Raw genomic sequence first — 22,718 nt, 5'->3', positions numbered from 1 at the left:
AGCACGCCTGTTTTCCTGTCTCCCTGCTCTGGACACCAGAGCCCCCTGCGTCACCCCAGGAGCCCAGGGTTGGTTGGGCCTCTTTCTGGGCCTTGTTTTTCCCAGTTCTATGTGAGTGGTGGCCCCCTCAGCACCTGTCCCACGCCAGAGCTGAGTGGTAGATCCACACATGTCCATCATCACCCTGGGCCTGCATGCACAGGCACGTGTGCTGAGCAAGCCCACCTTCCAGGGGCCCAAGCATTGGCTGCCTAGGGACACTGGCCTGGCCTGGCACCCCGGGACTGAGCTCCCTAAGCCCTCTACATGGAATGGGGTCCCTGGAGGCTGAGCTGCAATCTGCACAGCCTGTGGCTGCTGCCATAGGGAGGGCTGAGCCCACCTCTCTCCAGCCTTAGCCCTTAATGTGATCCCTAGCCCCCTGATGGGGAGCTGGCCTATGCACCCAGTGCCCAGCAGGTGACCTCAAGATGAAGCAGGCAGCATCTTCTCCCTTTATTCTTTTCTTTTTGAGATGGAGTCTGACTCTCTTTTTTGGGTAGAGTGCTGTGGTGGCATAGCTCACAGACCTCAAACTCTTGGGTTAAAGTGATCCTCATGCCTCAGCCTCCTCAGAAGCTCGGACTACAGGCACCACTTCAACGTCTGACTATTTTTTCTACTTTTAGTAGAGTTGGGGGTCTGGCTCTTTCTCAGGGTGGTCTTGAACTCCTGAGCTCAAGGGATCCATCCACCTCAGCCTTCCAGAGTGCCAGGATAACTGGCACGAGGCACTGCACCCAGCCCCCTTATCCTTTCTGTGTGTGTTTTTAAAAGTACAGTTAGAACTTTTTATCAAAGTGATGCATGCGCACTGTTAGAAACATCCAGGAACAGCAGCACAAAGACTGGAAGTGACTGTCATTCACGTGAGCAAGACAGTTGGTCTCTGTGTGGCTTTAGCTCCCTGACTATCACTGCCACAGCACAAGTGCTGCTGTCTTGGGTAGGTAAGGCTGGACATCCCCAGCCCACTGCCCCAGAGGAGAACTTTAGCTCACCAGCCCCCACCTCTGCTGATTGCTAGGGCCTGATTCCGTGGTCCTGCCCTTTTGCTTTGGCATGTCCTGACTCGTGGCTCTGGGAGGAGCAGAATGCTCCCCAGCAGCTCCCTGCAGGGCAAACCAGCAGGATGTGCAGCTGGTGGCCTGTGAAGAACTCGGAAGCAGGCCAAGGAGAGACTTGGGGTTCTGAGGCCATGGCAAGTGATCAGATTTGGTCCATCAGGGGAAGGGCTGACGGGAGGACAGGTGGGGAGAGAGACAGCACAGGCAACTCTGTAAGGAGTTTGGCTTGGTGCTTGCCCCATGATGACCCAGAGTCATGGGGCAGCTCCCAGCATGACTGAGGCTGAGTCACAGAGCATCCTGGTGTCCGCTGGGAGGTGCTGCTCATGGTATGGCCAGTGAAGACCTGGGAATGTCTTTTCCCCAACACCTGCTTTCCAGGACTCCATGTCCACCCTGTTCCCTTTTCCCTATTTCTGCCTTTAGCTGTACATTCTCCAGCATCTGGTTGCCCCTTCATCTCAGACCCTTGCCTTTTGCCTGCCAGCTGGGCGTTCCTACTGCTCACTCTTCACGCTTCTAACTCCGAGTCAACTTCCCCCAGACCCTGTGCCCTCTTCTGCTGCCTGGTTACCGGTCGCCCTGCAGAAAATGCCTCTGCTGGCTCTCTGGGCCCAAACCACTCCCTCCTCTCCTCTGTAGACTCCGTCCCTGGGAAACACTGGAGTGCCTGCCTCTGTTAGCAATTCCTTTCTGGCAGCTCTAGGAGGGCGAACTTTGTTCTTTTCATGCCTGGATCAGTTGCAGGGGAGATTGAGAGGAGGGTGGGCTCTCAGTCAGATGTGGGTGCCTACACCCCCTCCATCTGCCTGCAGCAGGACTCTGGAAGGTTCCATGGATGTGTTTTGAGACTTTTTGCACTGGTTCAGTGTGCTGAGCAGGTTGAATCTGGAGTCTTGGCTCCTTTAGCTGAGAGAAATTGTTATTTCACTTCTATTTCTTGCCCTTCCTTCCTCTCCTGAACTCCCGTTAAGTGGTGCAGTGGGCCTTGAATTGCTCCCTGTCTTTTTCCTCCCCATTTCGTGACATGACCATAGCTCAGGGCATCCTTGAACTCCTGGACTCAAGTGATCCTCCTGCTCAGCCTCCCAAGTAGCTGGGATCACAGGCACCACCAGGCCCCAATAGGTTTTCTGTTTTTCATAGAGACGGGGTCTCCATGTTGCCCAGGCTGGTCTTGGACTCGTAATTTCAAGTGATCCTCCTGCCTCAGCAGGACAGACAGCTCTGGGCTGAATGTGCTCACCTGTAAAGTGAGCCCCTGATGCCAACCTGGGGTTGATCCACCCCTCACCGAGGGGGATACAGGAACAATGGCCCCGGGACAGCCTGGGACCTGTGCAGTCTTCCCCTTTTAGGGAAGGGAAGAGGGCTCTAAGCTCCCCAAAGCTCCACTTAGAAGTTTTTAGACTCCCAGACCTTCCAGGTGTCTGTCCCCAGGGTCCAGCCTTGCCCCTTATGAGCTGAGTGTGGCTGACCCCTCCCCACTCCCAAATTCTTTGTGGAGTGTTCAGGCTCCTGTGGCCCAGAGAGTAGGGTGCAGGCCCCACCAGGCCATGAAAGCCCCTGGAGGAGTCACATGGCTGTGGGGACTTCAGGACTGAAAGGTGAGGTCAGTCAGCAAGTGGGAGGAGCTTCTGTGGCTGTGCCCTCCCCCCCCCACCTCTTTTCTGGGGTCTGGCTGTGGACAGCAGAGCAGAGGTAGCCTTGGGGTCAGCAGAAGCCAGGCCCTGTCCTCATTCTGCTCTGAGGTTGTGGTTGGGGGGAGGACGTGGCTGCTCCCCTTCCTGGCCCGGTCAGGAGCATGAAAGAAGGTCCCCAGTCTCTGCTCTGGAGCTCAAGTCCTGACTCTCACCTCTAGGACGGCCCCACCCCTCCAGCCGCACTTACCAACCTTGTCTGGAGTTTAAGTTCTGACTCCCACCTCTAGGACAGCCCCGCCCCTCCAGCCCCACCTGCCCCCAACTCCACCTGCCTTGTCTCCAGTAGGGTCCCTGGCATGCTGCACCCTCCTGGACACTTAATGCCGTCCACCCACCCACCTCAGGACACTGCCTGCTGCTGCTGTGGCTCAGCGTTGCATGGTGTCAGGGGCTTAATTCTGGATCATCTGTGTAATTTTGTTTTGCTCTCCTGAGAAGTGTCGACGTAATGGAAAAGAAAAAAACTGATGTAAAATTAACTTGAGTAGAGAGTTTGGGTCAACTTGGCCCAAATAAACTCTCTACTTACAATAATTTCTCCTCAGTTTTTTCCTTTATGTCAACCTATCTGGCCATGGGGATCCAGAGCCAGGGCCAGGGGGGCTACCCCTCCCCCGGCCACCCATAGTTCCCTGCAGGACCCGGCACCAGGCCCCATAGTCCACTGTGAGGTCTTGCTGGGCGCACAGGGCAACCTCCCTTCCAGGTGAGGCCAAGTTTTCTTCCAGCTGTTCTTCTGCAGGAGATTCCAGCACAGGGCTCCGTGGAGAGCTGCCTCCGTCTCCTGGAAGGAAGGCTTCGGCGACAGCGCTGTCTGGCGCTGGAAGTTTTGAGAGGTTAAGGACCAAAAATAAGAAATTATGCCGAGATGTGAACGAAAGGAATCAGTCCAGGTTCTGTGTGGGAAACGCAGCCTTGATTCCACTCGGGTGTGAGCGAGCTGAGTTTGAGAAAGGAGTGAGCATGTGGGTTAAGGTGGATGGGAATATAGAAGTGCGGAGGGGTAGAGACTGGTGCATTCATTTCTTCCTGGGCGGGACGTTCTATTTGGGCAGGTCCCTACATTGGGCCCTATCAGGTTTCACTTCTTTTGAACTAAAATTGCAAAGTACAGTTTAAAACATTGCAGCTGTCTTCTGTTGCTCATAATTTGGGACATGTCTTTCCCCTTGTGGTCAGTGCCTGTTCCAAACAGAAGGGAACAGGTGACTTCTCCCTCTGAGCCTCATGGGCAGCCCAGGTGACTGGACACTGCACAGGTGTCAGGACTGCTGTCATGGACAGGAAGCAGCCACAGAGGTCATTCTTCCGCAGAAGGGCATTCCAGGGACTTTTAATTTAATTTAATTTTTTGAGACAGAGTCTCACTATTTTGCCCTCGGTAGAGTGCTGTAGCGTCACAGCTCACAGCAACCTCTAACTCTTGGGCTTAAGCAATTCTCTTGCCTCAGCCTCCCAAGTAGCTGGGACTATAGGCACCCACCACAACACCCGGCTGGTTTCTGTTGCAGTTGTCATCGTTGTTTAGCTGGCCCGGGTGGGTTCACACTACCATCCTCGGTATATGAGGCTGGCGCTGTAACCACTGTGCTACTGGTGCCGAGCCAGGGACTCCTGCTATTTGGAAAGGTGTAAGTTAAGGACTGGTCTCCCTAATATACTAAATACCCTGCTGCCACCTGACTGAGGCAGTCTGAGACCCTGAAGAGTGATCGTGACTCTTGGGCGACACCTACAGCAATGACACACACAAGCAGCTATAACCCCAGACACACTGCTGGCCTTGGGTTAGGTGTGATGGCACCACTGCACCCCAGCCTGGGCAGCACAGTGAGGCCCGTGTGTTAAGTAAGTAGATAGTAAGATAAAACATACAAATATACATAAGGGAGTCTTCATGATTTTTTTCTTTTGGGTCTTATTTTTAGGAATTTTTTCCCTGAAACTGCTTTTTAAATATGTTTGGTCCCTCTGTTTGCTTTCTTTCTTTTCTTATTTATTTATTTTTGAAGCAGAGTCTTATGATGTTGTCAAGGAGAGGGTGCAGTGCTATGATTGGTGCAGCCACGGTGTCACTTCAGCCTCAACTCCTGGCGTCAAGCTATCTTCCACCTCAGCCTCTGGAGGGCGGATGGGCATGGGTCCCTCACCAGTCCTGGGGAATCTTGGCAGCAAGGAACCCTGTGGAAAGTTGTGCTGCCAGAGGTGTTTCCCTCTTTTAGGGGAGCCAGGATTCCATGTAAAAATGGGATCCTTGATTTTTAAACCTGCTGTGTCTGCTTTTTTGCTTATTTAAATGTCAGGCTCCCAAACTGCAAATGCTTTCTTGCCCTAGTCCTTAAAAGGGCTCCACTTTGGTTTTTGTTGTTGGTGGGTTTTTTTTTTTGACAAGAATCTTACTCTGTCACCCTGGGTAGGCAGAAACCTTAAATTCTTGGGCTCAAGCCATCCTCTTACCTTAGCCTTTCCTCTCACCCCAGTAGCCTTTATAGACGCCGTTATAAAGGCCAGCTGGTTTTCTATTTTTAGTAGAGGCAGAGGTCCCTCTTTTGCTCAGGCTGGTCTCAAACTCCTGAGCTCCCGGGATCCACCTGCCTGGGCCTCCCAGAATGCCGGGATTTGCAGGCGGGAGCCCCCCACCCCCGGCCTGATTTTTGTTGTTTTTATGCACCTCCTTCCGGAGAGGGAAGGGTCTCTAATTAGGAGTCGGTAATCTAATAAACAAACTAAATTGAAAAAACTGTCAAGTAAATCTGCCTCCAGAACTCAACTTTCTGATTTTTATCTGGCTGGCTATTTTGAAACCCTTTGTAAGAGAAATTTACATCTATAAAGGAAATCTCCATTTGTAAGAACATTCCTCTCCCTTACCCCGCCCCCCCCCATACACAAAGGGGAAGACAGTGGCTTAAAGTTTACAAAACAAATCGTACCTTTGCTTAAGGTACTCTTCCTGGCTATCTCGTCTTAATTGGGCCTTTACCTAAATCCCTCTTTGTCTCAGAAAATAATGGTGTTTAGACTTAAGTTCTGTGCCTTTGAGAGGCAAATTTTCTACCTGGTTTCACCTAGGAGTCACATCTTTGGAAGTGCAAATTTAGGAGTTTCTTAAACTAACTCTTGTTCAGAGCAGGGGAGCAGGTGGTCGAAAGACTGAGCAGATCACAGGTTGCTACCTATAATCCCAGCACTTTTGGTGGTTAGGGTGGAAGGATCGCTAGAGGCCAGGAGTTTAAAACCAGCTTGAGCAACAGAGAAAGACCCCCTTCTACCTACCTGTAGTCTTTACCTACCTGGGAGGCTGTGGTGAGAGGAGTGCTTGAGCCCAGGAGTTCAAGGCTACAGTGAACTGTGATGATGCCACCAAACTCCAGCCTGGGCAACAGAGACCTCATCTCTAAAAAAAAGAACCAAGAGTGGTGGCTCACACCTGTAATCCCAGCACTCTGGGAGGCGGAGGCAGGTGGATTGTCTAAACTCACAGGTTCAAGCCCAGCCTGAGCCAGAGTGAGACCTCCTCTCTCTAAAAAAAAACAAAAAAACAGCTGGGCCTGTTTTGTTTTTTGTGACAGGCACCTGTAGTCCCAGCTACTCAGGAAGCTGAGGCAAGAGAATCCCTTGAACCCAAGAGTTTTGAGATTGCTGTGAGCTATGACGCCACAGTACTCTATTGAGAGCGACAAGGTGAGACTTTGCCTCCAAATAAATAAATAAAACATAAAAAAAGAGAGGGATTGATAATCTGAAGGAGAACAAATTATTTGAAAACCCGTGTCAGATACAAGAAAAGAAAAAAGACACAATCAGACACCCGGAAGGTGATAGCTTGTAGAATAATGTTTTTTTCAGACTGAATGCTAAGTCTCACTTTTTTGCCCCTTTTAAACAATTGCCTTTTAAATCAAGTCAAATCCTGTCCTTGCTCTAAGATCCAACATCATAACCATGGAAGCTGTTGTCATCAATGCCAGATAGCCACACAGACAATGAGCCTCCCCAGCTCTGTTGGGACCTCCTGCTGGTCACTGGTCTGCATAGGCACAGACCAGTGGGGGAATCTTTGGCCAAGAGGGGGAACTGAGGAGTGGACTTTGACCTTTTTTTCTTTTGCCCTAATTTCTTTCTACAGAGGACTGGTAAGTCATGCCTTACAAACCATAAAATTTCATTGAATGGGTTTATTTTGTTATTTTGACTTTTTTAGAGGCTAGGTCTTTGTCATCCAGGATGGAGTGCAGCGGCAAGATCATAGCTCATTGCAGCCTCAAATTCTTCAGCTCAAGTGATCTTCCTCCTCAGCTTCACAAGTAGTTGGGAGTACAGGTGTGCACCACCATGCCCAGCTAATTTTTAAAATTTTTCTTAGAGACAGGGTCTCACTATATTGCTCAGTCTGATCTCAAACTCCTGGGCTCAACTGACCCTTCTAACCTTGTCTTAGCCTCCCACAGTGTTAGGATTACAGGCATGAGCCACTGTGCTTGGCTTTGACTCCAATTCTTTACACAAAGCTTTAACTCTTTCACCCAGTTGCCACCTGAAGAATCCCTAAAACTCATGTGCGACTTGTAAGCCCCTACTTCTAGATGTCCTGCCCTTCTTTAAGCCAAACTAATGTTTACCTTCTAGGTAATAATTTATGATTTACCTGTAATTTCTGGCTCCCTGAAAGAATAACACCAAGCTGCCTTGGGTACACTTTTCAGGACTTCTGGAGATGGTGTTCCTGGGGACAGAATAAGTCTCTTTAAATATTTTGGCAGAATTTAGTTTTTCCATAACCCTGGTAAATGAAGAGTCATGTAGAAGCTGTAAGATCTGTTTCTGTCCGTATGTCTCTATGTTCATACATGTATGTGCATATATTTCACGACCAGCACGTATGAAGCTCTAATCAAATGGCTTGAAGAAAAAGAGCTTATGTCAAATATTTTATCAGGAAAATTAAAAACTAAGTTTAATGGCCTTTTCAGTTCATTTGGATTAATTTTTGGTAAAATTAGTTTAATATTGTTGATTTAATGAAAGCAGCTGTATCTTCTGATCAGCAAAACACCCACATATTTAACTTTAGGTGAAGCATCTGCAGGCTATAAAAACTATTAACAAGGAAACAACTTGATGGTGGCAATTGTTTGTTTGCTGGACACTCAAGCAAGTTATGAAGAACAAGCAAACCAAATGAATGTAAGTGGGAAAAGTTTATACATGAACTTTTCATCACTTTGAAAACCTTTTACTGCTTGGCGCCCATAGATCAGTGGTTAGGGTGCCGGCCACATACACCAGGGCTGGTGGGATCAAACGCAGCCTGGCCTGCTAAACAATGACAACTACAACAAAAAAATAGCCGGGTGTTGTGGCGGGCGCCTGTAGTTCCAGCTACTAGGAGGCTGAGGCAAGAGAATCATTTAAGCTCAAGAGTTAGAGGTTGCTGTGAGCTGTGATGCCACAGCACTCTACTAAGGGTGATAAAGTGAGACTCTTGTCTCAAAAAAACAAAAAACCTTTTCCAGTAATTTAGTCATATTATATTAGATTAAATAATAGATAAGCATGAAAAGTGAGTCATTTCTTAGTTAAAATACTGAGGCAATAATTAAACATAAGTGTAAGTTGTTATATTTTGGCATTGTATTTTTTTTTTTTAGAGATAGAGTCTCACTTTCTTGCCCCTGGTAGAGTGCTGTGGCATCATAGCTCATAGCAACCTCCAGCTCTTGGGCTTAGGCGATTCTCTTGCCTCAGCCTCCCGAGTAGCTGGGATTACAGGCGCCCACCATAACACCCAACTTTTTTTTTGTTGTTGTTGTTATTGTTGCAGTTTGGCCAGGGCTGGGTTTGAACCTGCCACCCTCGGTAAATGGGACCAGCACCCTACTCACTGAGCCACAGGTGCCACCCTTGGCATTGTATTTTTATATGGTATAGAAAAACTAATTTTTTTGAGACAGCGTCTCACTTTATCACCCTTGGTAGAGTGCCATGGCATCACAGCTCACAGCAACCTCCAACTCCTGGGCTTAGGCGATTCTCTTGCCTCAGCCTTCTGAGTAGCTGGGACCACAAGTGCCCACCACAATGCCCGGCTATCTTTTGTTGCAGTTTGGCCAGGGCCGGGTTTGAACCCGCCATCCTCAGTATATGGGGCCGGCGCCCTACTCACTGAGCCACAGGAGCCACCCAAAAAACTAAATATGTTTAGATTAATAAACAGAAAATTGAAACATCCTTCTAAAAATGATGAAATGGTTTTCATCTACAAATACTCATATGAAACAGTTCTAAATTCCTAGATTTCTCACTAAAAATTGTTATTAAGAATTAAAATTGTAGCTAATATATGTAATTAAACCTACTATGTATGAGAAAAACAATCCTATATATAGTGTATAGGAACAATAAGATATGGTTTTGATAAAGTTTATGAAGATGGCATGAGAATTTTTTTTTAAAGGAAAAGTGATTTTGTCTAGAGGTTTGTTTTTTTTTTGTAGAGACAGAGTCTCACTTTATGGCCCTCAGTAGAGTGCTGTGGCATCACACAGCTCACAGCAACCTCCAACTCCTGGGCTTAAGCGATTCTCTTGCCTCAGCCTCCCGAGTAGCTGGGACTACAGGCGCCCGCCACAACGCCCGGCTATTTTTTGGTTGCAGTTTGGCCGGGGCCGGGTTTGAACCCGCCACCCTCGGCATATGGGGCCAGCACCTTACCGACTGAGCCACAGGCACCACCCTTGTCTAGAGGTTTTTAAAGATTGTTTTAAGTTGAGGGCTAAGAAAAGAAAGATAAAAATGAGTGGGTACAGAGTGGGAAGAGAGGAGAACAAGAAAACTGGGAACTCCCAAGAGGCTGTAACAGATTTATGGCCATCTTATCTGGCAAGTTCAAAGTGATTGGGATGGAGCTGACCAGCATCCCTCTAGCAGCCCACCCTAGGAACTAGCAGAAGGCTCACAGTGGATCATAAATAAATAAATAAATAAATATATATATATATATATAAAATAATCAACCAGCAAAGCTTTAGAAAACGTTTGACCTTTCCTGGCCTCAGGCCTTTCCACTTACTTATTTCTTCCCCGTGTGGGAAGATCAGCTTTCTCCCTTTCAAATAACAATGGGAAGGCCCAGCACCTGGGTGAGGAAGTCCAGGAGCCCTTAATTCAACATTCCTCCTTATTGCCTCAGCCTTATACCTTCACATTAAAATTTCTAAATTAACTAACAGTTTTTTGTTTTGTTTTGTTTTGTTTTGTTTTGTTTTTTTGCAGTGTTTGGCCAGGGCTGGGTTTGAACCTGCCACCTCCAACTAACAGTTTTTTAAACAGCAGGCTTCTTGGGAGATGAAGGCATCAAAGATCAAGGAGAATCAACCTGGAGGTCTTGTTTGTTGAAAAGCCCTCAAATCAAAGTTCCCTCCCACATTAGCAGCCTGGGTGGATGTCTACATCAGGAGATCTTCACACTTTCTCCTTCAGGACAGGACAGGAAGTACACGAAATGTGTCTTTGATTACCTTGAGGAATAGGAACACTTTTCAGATCCGGATTTCAAATTTTGTTAATAATTGTCTTTATTTGTGTCATATCATTTATTCTTAAATTGATTATGCCCTATATTTCTATGTGTCTAAAACACAAACACGAATCATGATAGTCCAACACTTGGAAGCGACCCAGCTTTGTCAGGGGCTGGCCTGACATCCCCTCCTCCCTCGCTGTTACCATCAACTTGGCCTTGAGCCCTGGCTGAGTCTCCAGGCCACAGCACAGACAAGATACAGATGAGATTACTTGAAGTGAGCCTTCCCTGGGACATGTTTACATCTAACGTGTGGGTGACTAGACTAGTTCTTTCACAAGAGAAAGATTTTGATCAAAGAGGGTAAATGAAAGAAAAATAGCTCAGAGCTCTCAGAGCTAAGTGAGGTATTCAAAATTTATCAGGTCCAGAGAGACAAAGCTATGGGACTTCAGCCATGCCCTCCCCCGGACCCAGCACAATGTTTAAAGGCGTTTTGTTCTTTCCTGTAATTTCCTAACTTGCTGCCTTACTCGTTATCTTCATTATTACTTGACTTTGTGATTGAAAAAAATAACGTGTCCAATCAGTTGCTCATGCTATTTTAATGTAAGTTCATGGTGAACAATTAGGAATTGCCCCTTTTCTTTAGAAAACCCACTACTTGGGGCTCTAGTCTCACCAGGACTCTCTAGCTTAGGCGCCAGAGCTCCATCACACAACCTCTGCTAGAAGCAGGGCACAGTGACTCAGGGCTGTAGTCTCTCTCAGCTGCTTGAGAGGCTGAGGCGGGAGGATCACTTGAGCTCTGGAGGTGGAGGCTGCAGCGAGCTGTGGCGCACTCCCGCACTCCCGCCTGCGGACAGGGCGCTCGCTCTCTCCTAACGACGACAAACCCATTGCTGCAAATGGGGGCGTCTATTCAGGGCAACCTGCGTCCTGGCCGCAGGGCTGCAGTCCTCTAACTTGGTCCATATAAACTCTCTACATACACTAATTTTGCCTCGGTTTTTTCCTTAGGGCGAGGAAGGTGACTGCCAGGTCCCTGACATGAGAGGGCCTATTGCTGTGTACCAGTTCGGCGTCCCACCCTGCTCCATCTGCTTCGCTCCCTTCGCGTGATGCTGCACGCCAGCTCTCAAGTCCCACGGGCAAGCCCGCCCCCCCGGCCTCTGGGTGACCTTAGTCACCCCGCCAGCCTCACTCCGCTGCGCAGCGCGGCCCGCGCAGGTGTGGAGATTTGGTTGCCCAGCAGGGTGACTAGGGGAAGGAGGCGGAGCTGCGAGGGGCTGGGTTCTAGTGCCTAGTGCCTAGAATGGGCTCTGCGACCACCTGTCCCTCACCTGAACTCCTCGGCACCCGCCCGGCAGTGTCTGCAGGTCCGGTTCGCGAGGACTGGGAAGATGCGGTCCGCGAGCCTCCAGTGCACCTGCACCGAGGCCACGGGGCGCATGCGCGGGCCGTGGAGGGCGGGGGCTGGGCCGGGTGGGTCCGGCGGGCCCGGAGCCCTGTGCCCGCTGCTGGGGTCGGGCGGGGGGCTGCTGCGCCGCTCCCGGATGCGCGAGGCTGCGGGCTACGCTTAGGCACCAGTTCGCGCTCCGATCGCGTCTCCTCTCCTCCATCTGGTGCGGTCCCGGACGCTGGTTCGCGGGGCGCCCCCTGCCCAAGGCCTCCGCCGGGAGCCGCATTCAGACAAAGGGGCGGGAGAGGGAGGTGGAGATGCTTTCCTGACTGGCTTCCTGCGGCCAGCCCGGTCGGGGCGCTCCAGGCCCTCGCGGAGCGGCGGCGCGTGCCCATCACCCGCTCCCGGTATTGGCCCTGTCCGGAGACCGGCTGGACGCCGAGCCCAGATCGCCCATCACCCGCCCCGCCGCGCGCGCTCGCTTGTCTCCGGCCACCTCGCGTGTCTCTACCGCTCTGTTGCGTCCTGGGTTGCCCGCGCTGCCCCGGCCGGCCGCACCCCCGCCGGCCGCCGGCGCCCGGCAGCCGCGCAGCGCCCAGTCTGCCATCGGGCGGGCGTGGAGGCGGCGTCTACTCCCACCCGCGAGATCACATGGTGACCCTCGGCAGCCAATGCAGTGGACGCTAGGACCCTGCGGGACCCCGGGCGCCTCTACTGCACCGGCGCCGCTGCATTATAAATACTTCTCCAAAATGCGGCGCAGCTCCCTGCGCGCGCCCCGGCCGCCCGCCGCCTCCGCCCCGCGCCCCTGAGCCGCCGCCGCCGCTGCCGCCCGCCGCCGCCGCGGGTCCGAGGGCGCCGCGCCCTTGCCTGGGCCCGGGCCGAGCCCGCCCGCCCGCCTGCCGCCCGGCCGCGTCCCCGAGCTGCGCCGCCCGGCCGGGTGCATGCATTGTGGGCCTCCCGACATGGTCTGCGAGACGAAGATCGTGGCCGCCGAGGACCATGAGGCGCTGCCGGGGGCGAAGAAGGACGCGCTGCTCGCTGCCGCCGGCGCCATGTGGCCCCCGCTGCCCGCCGCTCCCGGGCCGGCCGCTGCGCCTGCCGCACCCCCGCCCGCCCCCGGTGTCCAGCAGCGCGGTGGGACTGGGGGCGCGGGGCCCCCGGGGGGGCGCGGCGTGTGCATCCGCGAGTTCCGCCCGGCGGAGCAGGAGGCGGCGCGCCGCATCTTCTACGACGGCATCATGGAGCGCATCCCCAACACGGCCTTCCGCGGCCTGCGGCAGCACCCGCGCACGCAGCTGCTCTACGCCCTGCTGGCGGGTCAGTGCGCGGGCGGCGGGGTTCGGGCCGGGGCTGCCGCAGTCCTGCGCGGGGCCCGGCCCGAGCGAGCCCGGGGCCCCCTGGGGACGCCGCGCGGGACTCCCCAAAGCTCGCCCACCCGGAGTCCGGGCAGACACCCTCGAGGACGGGCTTGGGAGGAGGAGCGGGGCCGGGGCGTGAGAACGGCCGCGGGGCCGGGCGGCGGGGGTGGGGGTGCGCTGCGCCCGTCGCGGTGACTATATATAATCCGCGGGGCGGGGGAGGCTGCGGCGGCGGCTCCGCGTGCTAATTTATGGGGGGGAGACAGCCAGCACCGCGGGGCGCCGCGGGAGGGGGCGCGGGGCAGGGCGGGGGCTCTGCCCGGGGGTCCGTCGGAGCCTCTCCCGGGAGCTCCCCCGGCGGAGGGCTGTCCTCCCATTTTGCGGATGAGGAGCTTGACTCTGCCAAGGTCACAGCAGCCCTGTTGCGGCTGGAGGCTGTCGGGCTGGCCCTGGCCCTGGCCCTGGCCCTGACCCTGCGGCGTGCAGTGACTGGTCCAGGGAGAGAGTGACCCTGGGGCTCTGCTGAACGGGGTACCCCTGCCTGCTTCCCAGCGGAGGGGCGATCTGCATGGTCCTTGTCGGCTGGCGACCGCAGGGTCCAGCCTGGGCTGCGTCCTCGGGTCACACAGGGTGGCTTGCCCAGAGGCTGCCACCAAAGGGTTGGAAGTCCTGTGGTGGTCGTTTCCAGTGGTAAAGGTAGCGTGTCTCTAGGGCAGAAAGTATTAAGATAGGGAAAAGCAGGGCGTGCACCCGAAATGTCCATTGCTCCGCCTCCCCAGAGGACAGCGGTGCCCTGTCCGCCTCTGGCACGACCTGGTCCACATGGCCCCGCCCTCTCACCCTCGCATCTCCCTGTCCCGCAGCGCTCTGCTTCGCCCTGACCCGCTCTCTACTGCTGACCTGCCTGGTGCCGGCCGGGCTGCTGGGCCTGCGCTACTACTACAGCCACAAGGTGATCCGCGCCTACCTGGACTGCGCGCTGCGCACGGACATGGCCGACATTGAGCACTACTACATGAAACCACCGGGTGAGACATCCTGCCAACCCCTCCCCGCGTTCATCATGCAGAGCTCCCCAGCAACCGCAGGGCAGGGCCCAGGGGGTTCCTGTGACCAGGGCCTCCTGCTGTGGGTGGGTGCCAATGGGCTGGGTCCTCCCCCCAGTGGCCTAGCACCTGCTGAAGTAGGGACGAGGGACTTGCTGCTCCGGCTGGTCCTGTCTGGCCTGGCTCTGAAGATCCTGGGCTGGCCGGCAGTGCCAGGGCCCTGACCCCTAGCAGAGGAAGGGCTGGGACAGTCTGGAGGGCTTTGGGGCTATCCCTGCCCTCAGGCTGGCAGGTTGGAGGCAGGGCCATGAAGGTTCTTAGGGAGAAGAATCAGTCCTCTGGGGCAGGAGGCTCTCCCAGGTGCTGGAAGGTCCGCTGACCACCCTGAATTAGTTAGGGTCTGGCAGGGCATGGTGAGTACCAGGGAAGGACAGCCACTCTGGCACTGCCAGCTGCTGAGCCCTGGCCCCTGCCCCCACCCAGCCAGCCTTGGCACCTGGCATTCTTTGACTCTTCTCAAAACCCAAACAGAGCATCTGGACAGCCTCCACCAGGCCCTCGCCTCTCCTGGCTCTGCTCAGGAGGGAAGGAGGTGCCCATCTGAAGCCCAGTGCACGGCAGCTGAGAGGCTCAGTCCTGCGTCTGGCCCAGCTCAAAGTGGCTCCCATGACCTAGCCCCACTAGATGTGAGGGAATGGGGGGCCCCTGTGTGCTCCTCCCACAACACCTGGTGGGTCTGCAGGAACCCCACAAGGGCAGAGGCTCTGTTAGATTTGTGGGTACTTTTAATACATATGGGGAGACTGAAGCCTGGCCACATGGTGCTAGGGGGCTGTCACTTCCTCAACTTTTCTGACCTCTGGTTTGGTCTGCGTGGGTGAGGAGAGGCCGGAACCCCTGGATGTGCCCGGGCCAGCTGGTAGGAGGGCACTGGCCTCCTTGGAGCTGGAAACACTTTAGGTGGGGGTATGGGGTGGGGCAGGGAGGGAGCCCTCCTGTAGCTGCTCAGAGTTTTGAGGGACATACACAGGGTCCTGATGCTGGCAGCCATGTCCAGTGGTTCGCCCTGCCTCGCCTGCTCTACCTCTGATGGGGGTGAGGGGACAGGGCCCTTAGCACCATCTTAGCCAATGCCTGGGGTCAGGGTGCAACACTGGAGGAGACAGAGGTCCCCTCAGTGAGCCAGTGGGCTGGTGAGGCTCCTGCGGTGAAAGGGGGCTGCTAGCTAGGCAGGGAGCGGGTATTGGCCCCTTGAGGAGGGGGTCAGGCTCCTGGACAGGTGCTCCCCTGGCTGGCAGAGAGGTTTATGAGCTTACCTCATCTTGGGGCCCCTTAAGTCTCCCTCTCCCCCTCTCACTGATCTGAGGCTGGGATTGGGCTGTGCTGTGGGTGGGAATGGGCTGGCCTGGCCACTAGGCTCCCTGCCCAGGAGTGGCCAGGGTCAGTGGGCTAGGTTCCCACTTAGATTCATGAAATGTCCTCCCAGTGCCATGCCAGATCCTTCACTGTTCCTCCTTTTCTGCCCTCCAGTGTGGGTGCCTGGGGACCAGTGTGCTGGCCCCTAGGAGCTGCAAACCAGAGCAGGGTGGCCTCACCCACTGCTGTCCTGTGGCTATTCAGGGTTTGGCCCAAGTGTAGCTGGGCAGGGGCCTGTTTGGCCGAGGTCTGCCCAGCTCCCAGTCCTAGGGGAGGACTCTACACATCTGGCCTCAAGGGCTGAGTGAATCCTGGTTGGTTGCAGACTGGACCAGACTGCAGGTGCTGTTGGGCTTCCTCTGCTTGGGGGTCTGAAGGAGGCAGCTGGAGCTTCTTGTCCTAAATTGTGGCTGTCTTCCCCACACACCCAAGGTCCAGCAGAGCTGGGCAGTGGATCATCGGGGCTGGCGGAATCAGGTGTTATTCTGTAGTGCGGCCCAGTCCAGGGGGTCTCTTGGCCTTCCCTGGTGAGTCTCCCTGACTACCCTGTCCCCTGCAGGCTCCTGCTTCTGGGTGGCCGTGCTGGACGGTAATGTGGTGGGCATCGTGGCCGCGAGGGCCCATGAGGAGGACAACACCGTTGAGCTGCTGCGCATGTCTGTGGACTCGCGCTTCCGTGGCAAGGGCATCGCCAAGGCACTGGGCCGGAAGGTGCTGGAGTTCGCCGTGGTGCACAACTACTCTGCCGTGGTGCTGGGCACGACGGCTGTCAAGGTGGCTGCCCACAAGCTGTACGAGTCACTGGGCTTCAGACACATGGGCGCAAGTGACCACTACGTGCTGCCTGGCATGACCCTCTCTCTGGCTGAGCGCCTCTTCTTCCAGGTCCGCTACCATCGCTACCGCCTGCAGCTGCGTGAGGAGTGACCACCACTGCTTGCCTGCCCACTGCCCCGGCTGCCCTGCCCACCTGTGCCCGCCTGCTTGCCGCCCAGTGTGGCCCTGCTTAGACCCTCACCTCGGCATTGTGTTGGGTTTTTCTTTTTCATCATCACATGGCTCCCAGCTGGGTCTCGGGGTGCAGGGACCGTGGCTCTTCATGACACTTTGGGTGAGTTGTCTGCAGCCACGGCCCCTTGCCTTGCCCAGCCTGCCAGGCAGCTTGCAACGCCTTGAAGAGTCGCAACTTGGACCTCTGCAGCTGTCCATGAGGCTGCCCAGGCGCTGCCACTGGGAAGGCTCAGCCCTGCCCACCAGCCACAGAACCTCTGCGATGAGGCCCCAGCTATGGATCAGCTGTTGGGCCCTGGCGGGGAGGCCTGCGGGCGGCCAGGGGCCCTGCTCTGCAACGTGCATGCTGAGGGTGTGGCCCGGCCACAGCATGCCGCATGCCCACTGCCTCCTGCAGCTGCCCTGTCCAGACTGGACCCTGAGGTCCATGGCTGGTGAGCACCCCTGCCCGAGCCCAAGCTAGACAGGGGGCCTGCCCTGCTGCCCATCCCACCTGCTCTCTGGAGGGGCCTGGACCACCCCAGCTTCGTCCACTCTTGCTGTGCTTTGACACGCATCACGGCCCTCCCATCCCTGCCCCTCCCCCGCCTGGGCTGGCTGACTGGTGACATCACCTAGGGGTGGGGGCCCATGGGGACACACCTTGCCCCCAGCACCTGCTGGATCACGGTGGCTTCTCCCAGACATCCCCGGGGACCCCTGTGCCTGGCTGGTGGGGTTTGCCCACGTGTCTCACTAACCCAGGCCGCTGCTGACTATGCCCAGCCCACAGCTTCTCCTAGCCTGAAACCGACCCATTTTCTAAGTTATTTAGACCGAATAGCACTCTGCATGACTTTAATTCTTGGGACAAAACGGTAGTTTGCACCCTGAGACACGCACATCTGTGTGGTGCTGGAATGTGCACTGTGTCTGGCCCAGTGTGACAGGGTAGGTGGCCGGGTGGGTGAGTCGTTCACAATGTGACATCTGGAGGGAGACCCGGAGCTAGCTGGCTTCCTGCCCAGGAGCAGCCCAGATTAGTGAGGAGGCTTCAGCTGTTCCTTCCAGCCATTAGGTCAGCAGGTGGAGGGGCAGATCCAGGTGGAGTCCCTGTGGTTGCAGGGGCAGGGCTGGACTGCTTGGGGCCTGGGTTGGGGGTGGCCAGCTTGGCTCCAGCTGGCTGTGCTCCTGGCCTGGCCTCTCCTCTAGACGTCAGATGCAGGGATTGTCCTGGCAAGGAGTAGCCTGGGAAGTGGAGGGGGAGGCAGGGACAGCATGACCGCACATCCAGCCTGGATCTGGCTGGAGGGGCATGAGACCCACCTAGGCCCCTTGATGTGGGGGTCGGGGATGGGGAAGTGTGGGCTGGGTGGCCACAGACCTGGGTGCCACGCACTAAGCCACGTGCTGGGCCGCAGACGGGACCTTCATAAAAAGGTGCTTCAGAAATTATTGAATTAACGGAACAAGCCCAGCTTCTAGGGGCATTTTGTCCCGTTAGCAATTGAGGTATTTGCAGAATACTGTACAGACCCCGCTCTCCCTTGTATATTCCTCCCTGGTGGTGCCTGGCCCCTGCTCTGGGTGGGAGTTTTGTAGACTGTACAGAAATCGGCACCCTATTTTCTTGCAGCTCTCAGATTTTGTTAATCTGGATTATACAGACAGACGTAAAGTGTTTTAGCAAAATGGAAAACAAACAGTTGTGCCTTTTTCCTCTTTCTGTTTGGTTTGGGTTTATTGGGGCTGGTCTTAGTTGGCTTGGGATGCATTGGGGTCTGCTGGTGATCTGGGCCCAGTGGTGCTGAGAGGTGTGTCTCTTGGGTGGGTAGCTTGGGCCCTGCTGGCTTTCTTGGATCCTGTGCCTTCGGAGCCTGTGATCCCTGTGATGTGGCTGGCAGAGCCCACCCAGGCCTAGGCAGAGCCTGTAGGCTGCCAGTGTCTCCTGGATGCGGACCTAGGATGGGCTCAGAGTGTCCCATGGTGGTGTGGCCCTTCTAATGGCATCTGTCTGCCTGCAAGGGGTCCATGGTTGCAGGGCCAAGGGGGGGTGGGACGTGTGCTGGACTCCTGACCTTTTTGTTACTACCAGGTCTTGGTGGAGATGCCAGGAAGGATGAGGTGGGTGGGTGTGAGGAGGAAGCTCTGTTGCCTGGCCTCTGAAACGGGTAGAGGCACTTGTGCACCTGCCAAACCAGGACTGAGCTGCCCAGAGCCCTCACCAGGCCAGTGTGCAGCTCTAGGGTCCTGCAGGGCCACCCAGGTCAGCTTTCCCCTGTTCCCTGGCTGGAGGCTAGACACGCTGCCTCCAGACAGGCCCGGCCCTGGCCACTTCCTTCTACCAGCTTGGGAGCTGAGTGCTCTGCAGGTGTGCACTAACATGAATTCTGTACCTTTGTAGAAATTTGGATGTTACTTCTACCTCTGTGAAGTGCCCACAGGCCTGGCTGCTCTGCATCTGGTGCTGCTCCCCCTGGCCCTGCTCAGGGGGCTGGGGCCCCAGAATTTCTTTTTTTTGTTGGGAAGCCTCTGTTTTTAGAGTGTTGTGTGCAGAGGGGGAGTGTTCCACTATGCCAGCGTTAGACAAGCCTGTAGCACAGACCTGACAGCTACCTAGGATCTCCCAGGTCCCAGTGTGCTGCTGCCCAGGCATCTCTGCAGATGGCTGACCCCTGAGGGTGGGGTCAGGGTGGGTGGCCTGCATGGCTGAGGCAGAACGGCCCCAAGTAGTGTCTCTCCACTCCTCCACCCCAAGCCCAACCTTCTTTCTCACTGGTGTCCCCCAAGGCTGGGAGTGACTGAGATATTGCCCCTAGGCCAGCGGTTCTCAACCTGTGGGTCGCGACCCCTTTGGGGGTCTCCTGCATATCAGATAATTACATTACAATTTATAACAGTAGCAAAATTACAGTTATGAAGTAGCAATGAAAATATTTTATGGTTGGGGGTCACCACAACATGAGGAACTGTATTAAAGGCTCTCGGCATTAGGAAGGTTGAGAACTATTGTGCAGAGGCGGCAACCCTGGGCAGCAGGCCTGAGGCCTCCAGTTCCTGGGCAACCACCATCCTGCTAGGGGCCCTGAGGACAGCTCACTGGGCTGCTGGCAGGTGCTGGGGAGCTCTTTGGGCTTGTCAAGGGCCTGTTCTGGCCTCCAGCAGGCCTGTACCTTCCTGCCCCAGGGTGGCTCCAAGCCTAGGCCCTCTCTAGAGCCTCCTTCCAGGGCTGGGCCTCAGGCTCCTGGGCTCTCTGGGTGCACTGGGCTTTATGGGAGTCACTGGGCGCTCTGCGGGAACCCTGGGGCCACTGAACAATTGCCCAAGTTGTGTGGGGACGTAGTGTTGTGGTGCTGTACGTGTCCCTGCAGCCTCACCTGTTTAGAAACTGCTATTGTAGACCAGTGTTGGTCACAGTCCAGTGTCCCAGGGCTGGTGGCTCTTGGGCTGACACTTCTGGGGTTTAAGTCCTGGGCTGGGTGTTTGCTCCAGTGGCATGTGGTGTCCACGCAGGGTGGTGACATGGCTGCCCAGAGCCTAGGGAAGGAGCTCCTATACCACTGGTGGGCACATTATTTTTAAACAGCAATAATTAGCCATTTTAAAGATGGAGTGCATCTGTGTGTACACGTGTGTATGTGTGGGCAAGTGTGTACATGTGTACTGAGCATGTGTGTATGTGAGTTATGTGCATGTGCTGTGCATGTATGGATGTGTGATCGTGTACACTGGCCAGTGTACCTGTGCACACGTGTGAGCGAATGTGTGTTTGTGTGAGGACGTGTGTACCTGTGGCGTGCACAGGTGTGGTAGTGGCCAGGGAGGCTGCTCGGGATGCACTGGGTTCCTGCCCCTCAGCACGCAGCTGTGTGGGTGCTGGCTGAGCCCTGCCTGCCCAGTGCAGGTCCATGGTGAATGAGGGAGGGGGATCACCTATGGGGTTTGTTCTTGAAACAGTTCTGTGAGTCCAGATGGGCAGGGTGTCCTGAGACCCTGGGATGTGCCAAACAGCCCCTGGGCCAGTGCAAGCTGCTGGTCTTAGAAGACTGTGGCGGATGGTGCCCACTTCTTGCATGGCCCCAGTGCTGCTGTTTTCAATAAAACCAGAGTGGAAGGACCTGGCTCTGCTGCTTTCTTGAGGCGCCTCCTGTCCTATGCATAGGGCTGGCTTTCTGGCTTTCTGCAGTGGTGTCCTGGGGTGACCTCCCCTACCTGGGCCCCACCCCTTCCTCACTGTCCCCCTCTTACCTGCTCCCTTCCAACCCCCCAACCTGGGCTGCTCTCCTGCCTCTGACCCTGGAGGACATGGCACATCTAGGGGTTGGGGTTTAGATGACCTGTGGGCAGAGAGGCCCTTTCATGCAGGCACCCAGTCTCCACCTCCAGGGTACCATCTGGGGAGGATCCCTGGGACCTGGAGCTGGTGGGGGGCTTCGCAGCCTGTGCCCCTGGGTAAGGTAGGTTGAAAAGGAAACATCCAGCTTGACACCCATAGCACAGTGGTTACAGTGCTGGCCACATATATCGAGGCTGGCAGGTTCGAACCTGGCCCAGACCAGCTATAACAACGATAACTGTAACAAAAAATAGGTGGGCATTGTGGTAGGTGCCTGTAGTCCCAGCTACTTGGGAGGCTGAGGCAAGAGAATTGCTTAAGCCCAAGAGTTTGAGGTTGCTGTGAGCTGTGATGCCACAGCACTCTACCGAGGGTGACATAATGAGACTGTGTCTCAAAATAAAAAAAAAAAACAGGAAGCATCTGTCCATGAGCCCCTCAGCAGCACCCCAGGGGCTCTGCCTTCTCTTCTGGCTGTGGCCTGAGCACCCAAACTCTTGGTATAGCCAAGACAAGTCCTTAGGCCCCTCTCCTGTCCTCATGCCCCTGGTGGGAAATCCAATCCAGCCAGCCCACAAGCCCACCTGGTCTGTCCTGGCCACTGAGATCCCTTGAGGCTGAGATCCGGGGCTTGTGGGTGCTGGGATGTAGGGCGGACTTCACCTGGGTCTACAGCCCCTGGAAGGTGCTGTCACTGCAGTCCTGGCATCTGTCTTCTTGCCACCTCAGAGGAACAGCTCAGCTCTGGGCGGGGGTGAGGTTTGGGGTCCAGGTGTGTGGGTGTCAGAGCTGACTAAGGTTGTAGGTAAGAAGCCCAAGGTGCAGAGGGAAGGAGGATGGCTGGGGTGCTGAATGGTAGGTGGCTGAGGGATGCTGGGTGGTGAGGAGGTGCTGGTGGGCTGCAGCATGAAAGGGGACGGGGATGGGGCCTGGGGGACAGTGAGGTGCAGGGTGCCAGACCCCAGAGCTCAGACCCAGCAGTCCAGGCCTCTTGGTAGCATCCCTTGTTGGGGTTCCCTTGGCCCTCTTCCCAGGCCCTCCTGGCCTGAGCTCCACACATTCCCTCCTAAAGGGCAAGGCCAGGCCAGGACTGCCTCTCTTGGCCAGCACAGGGAGCTGGGCAGTTCTGCCCAGGTTCGGGTAACAAATGATCCCTGGGATCATCTCAGCCGTGACCACAGCTGGCCAGTGGATCCAGAAGCCAGGGGCATAGCTGGGTGGTTTGCTTTGAAAGGTAGGGCTGCCTTCAATCCTGCCCCACTGGCTAGACATGCCAGTTCTGCATGAGATGCTCTGCCGAGGCTGCCTGGCTCCAGCCACATGCACACATGCAGGCCAGGGGCCCAGCAGTAGTTCTGCACCAGCTCTCTGGATTGTTGGAATGTTTCTTCATAGTGTTTGTCATCAGGCCTGGCCACCCAGGATCCTGCACATTCTGTGAAACCATTGAGAAGATCTCGAAGCCACGAGAAGAGTGTGGGCATCACCCTAGAGGGGCTGGACAAGGTGATTCCCCAGCCCTGGGGCAGGTGCCTGGTGCTCCCCAGGAGAAGGGGTCAAAGGGGGCAGGGTGGCATGGCACCAGCCCAGGGATGTGGTCCACACATGGCTGTCCTACTTGGACCTCACCTATGCTGGACACACGGCAGCTGCCCAACAAATGTTTGCTGAATGAAGAGTGGATGGAGAAATGGCACTGGTGCACTGTCCACTGTGGCCACTGAAGTCAGCCAGAAGAGACAATGCATGTGCGGGAGGGCCACAAAGGGAGCACAGCATACGAGACAGTCACCACCGAAACAACAAGGGGTGGGCACTGAGCCCAGGCCCAGA

General features: G+C 55.4%; 2 protein-coding genes across 2 annotated transcripts; one reads left to right on the top strand and one right to left on the bottom strand.

Annotated features, from left to right (window-relative positions):
• Nucleotides 1-21: 21 nt before the first annotated feature.
• On the bottom strand, nucleotides 22-12,682 carry LOC128575887 (spidroin-2-like). The gene is made up of 6 exons (XM_053577653.1): nucleotides 12,480-12,682; nucleotides 11,678-12,336; nucleotides 7,458-7,535; nucleotides 6,099-6,206; nucleotides 3,031-3,623; nucleotides 22-2,961 (listed from the first exon to the last, which is right to left on the bottom strand). The coding sequence occupies exons 1-5, from the start codon at nucleotides 12,680-12,682 to the stop codon at nucleotides 3,364-3,366; spliced, it is 1,308 nt and encodes a 435-aa protein (XP_053433628.1). The 3' UTR covers nucleotides 22-2,961; nucleotides 3,031-3,363.
• NAT8L (N-acetyltransferase 8 like) lies at nucleotides 12,436-18,267 on the top strand. Its single transcript, XM_053578009.1, has 3 exons — nucleotides 12,436-13,056; nucleotides 13,961-14,125; nucleotides 16,119-18,267. The coding sequence occupies exons 1-3, from the start codon at nucleotides 12,681-12,683 to the stop codon at nucleotides 16,484-16,486; spliced, it is 909 nt and encodes a 302-aa protein (XP_053433984.1). The 5' UTR covers nucleotides 12,436-12,680; the 3' UTR covers nucleotides 16,487-18,267.
• The last annotated feature ends 4,451 nt before the right edge of the window (nucleotides 18,268-22,718 follow it).

The sequence above is a fragment of the Nycticebus coucang genome, chromosome 23 (assembly GCF_027406575.1).
Source record: "Nycticebus coucang isolate mNycCou1 chromosome 23, mNycCou1.pri, whole genome shotgun sequence".
In the NCBI taxonomy this organism is placed as follows: domain Eukaryota; kingdom Metazoa; phylum Chordata; class Mammalia; order Primates; family Lorisidae; genus Nycticebus; species Nycticebus coucang.
The sequence above is the reverse complement of the archived record's forward strand: the minus strand, read 5'-3'. Positions and strand labels throughout refer to the sequence as shown.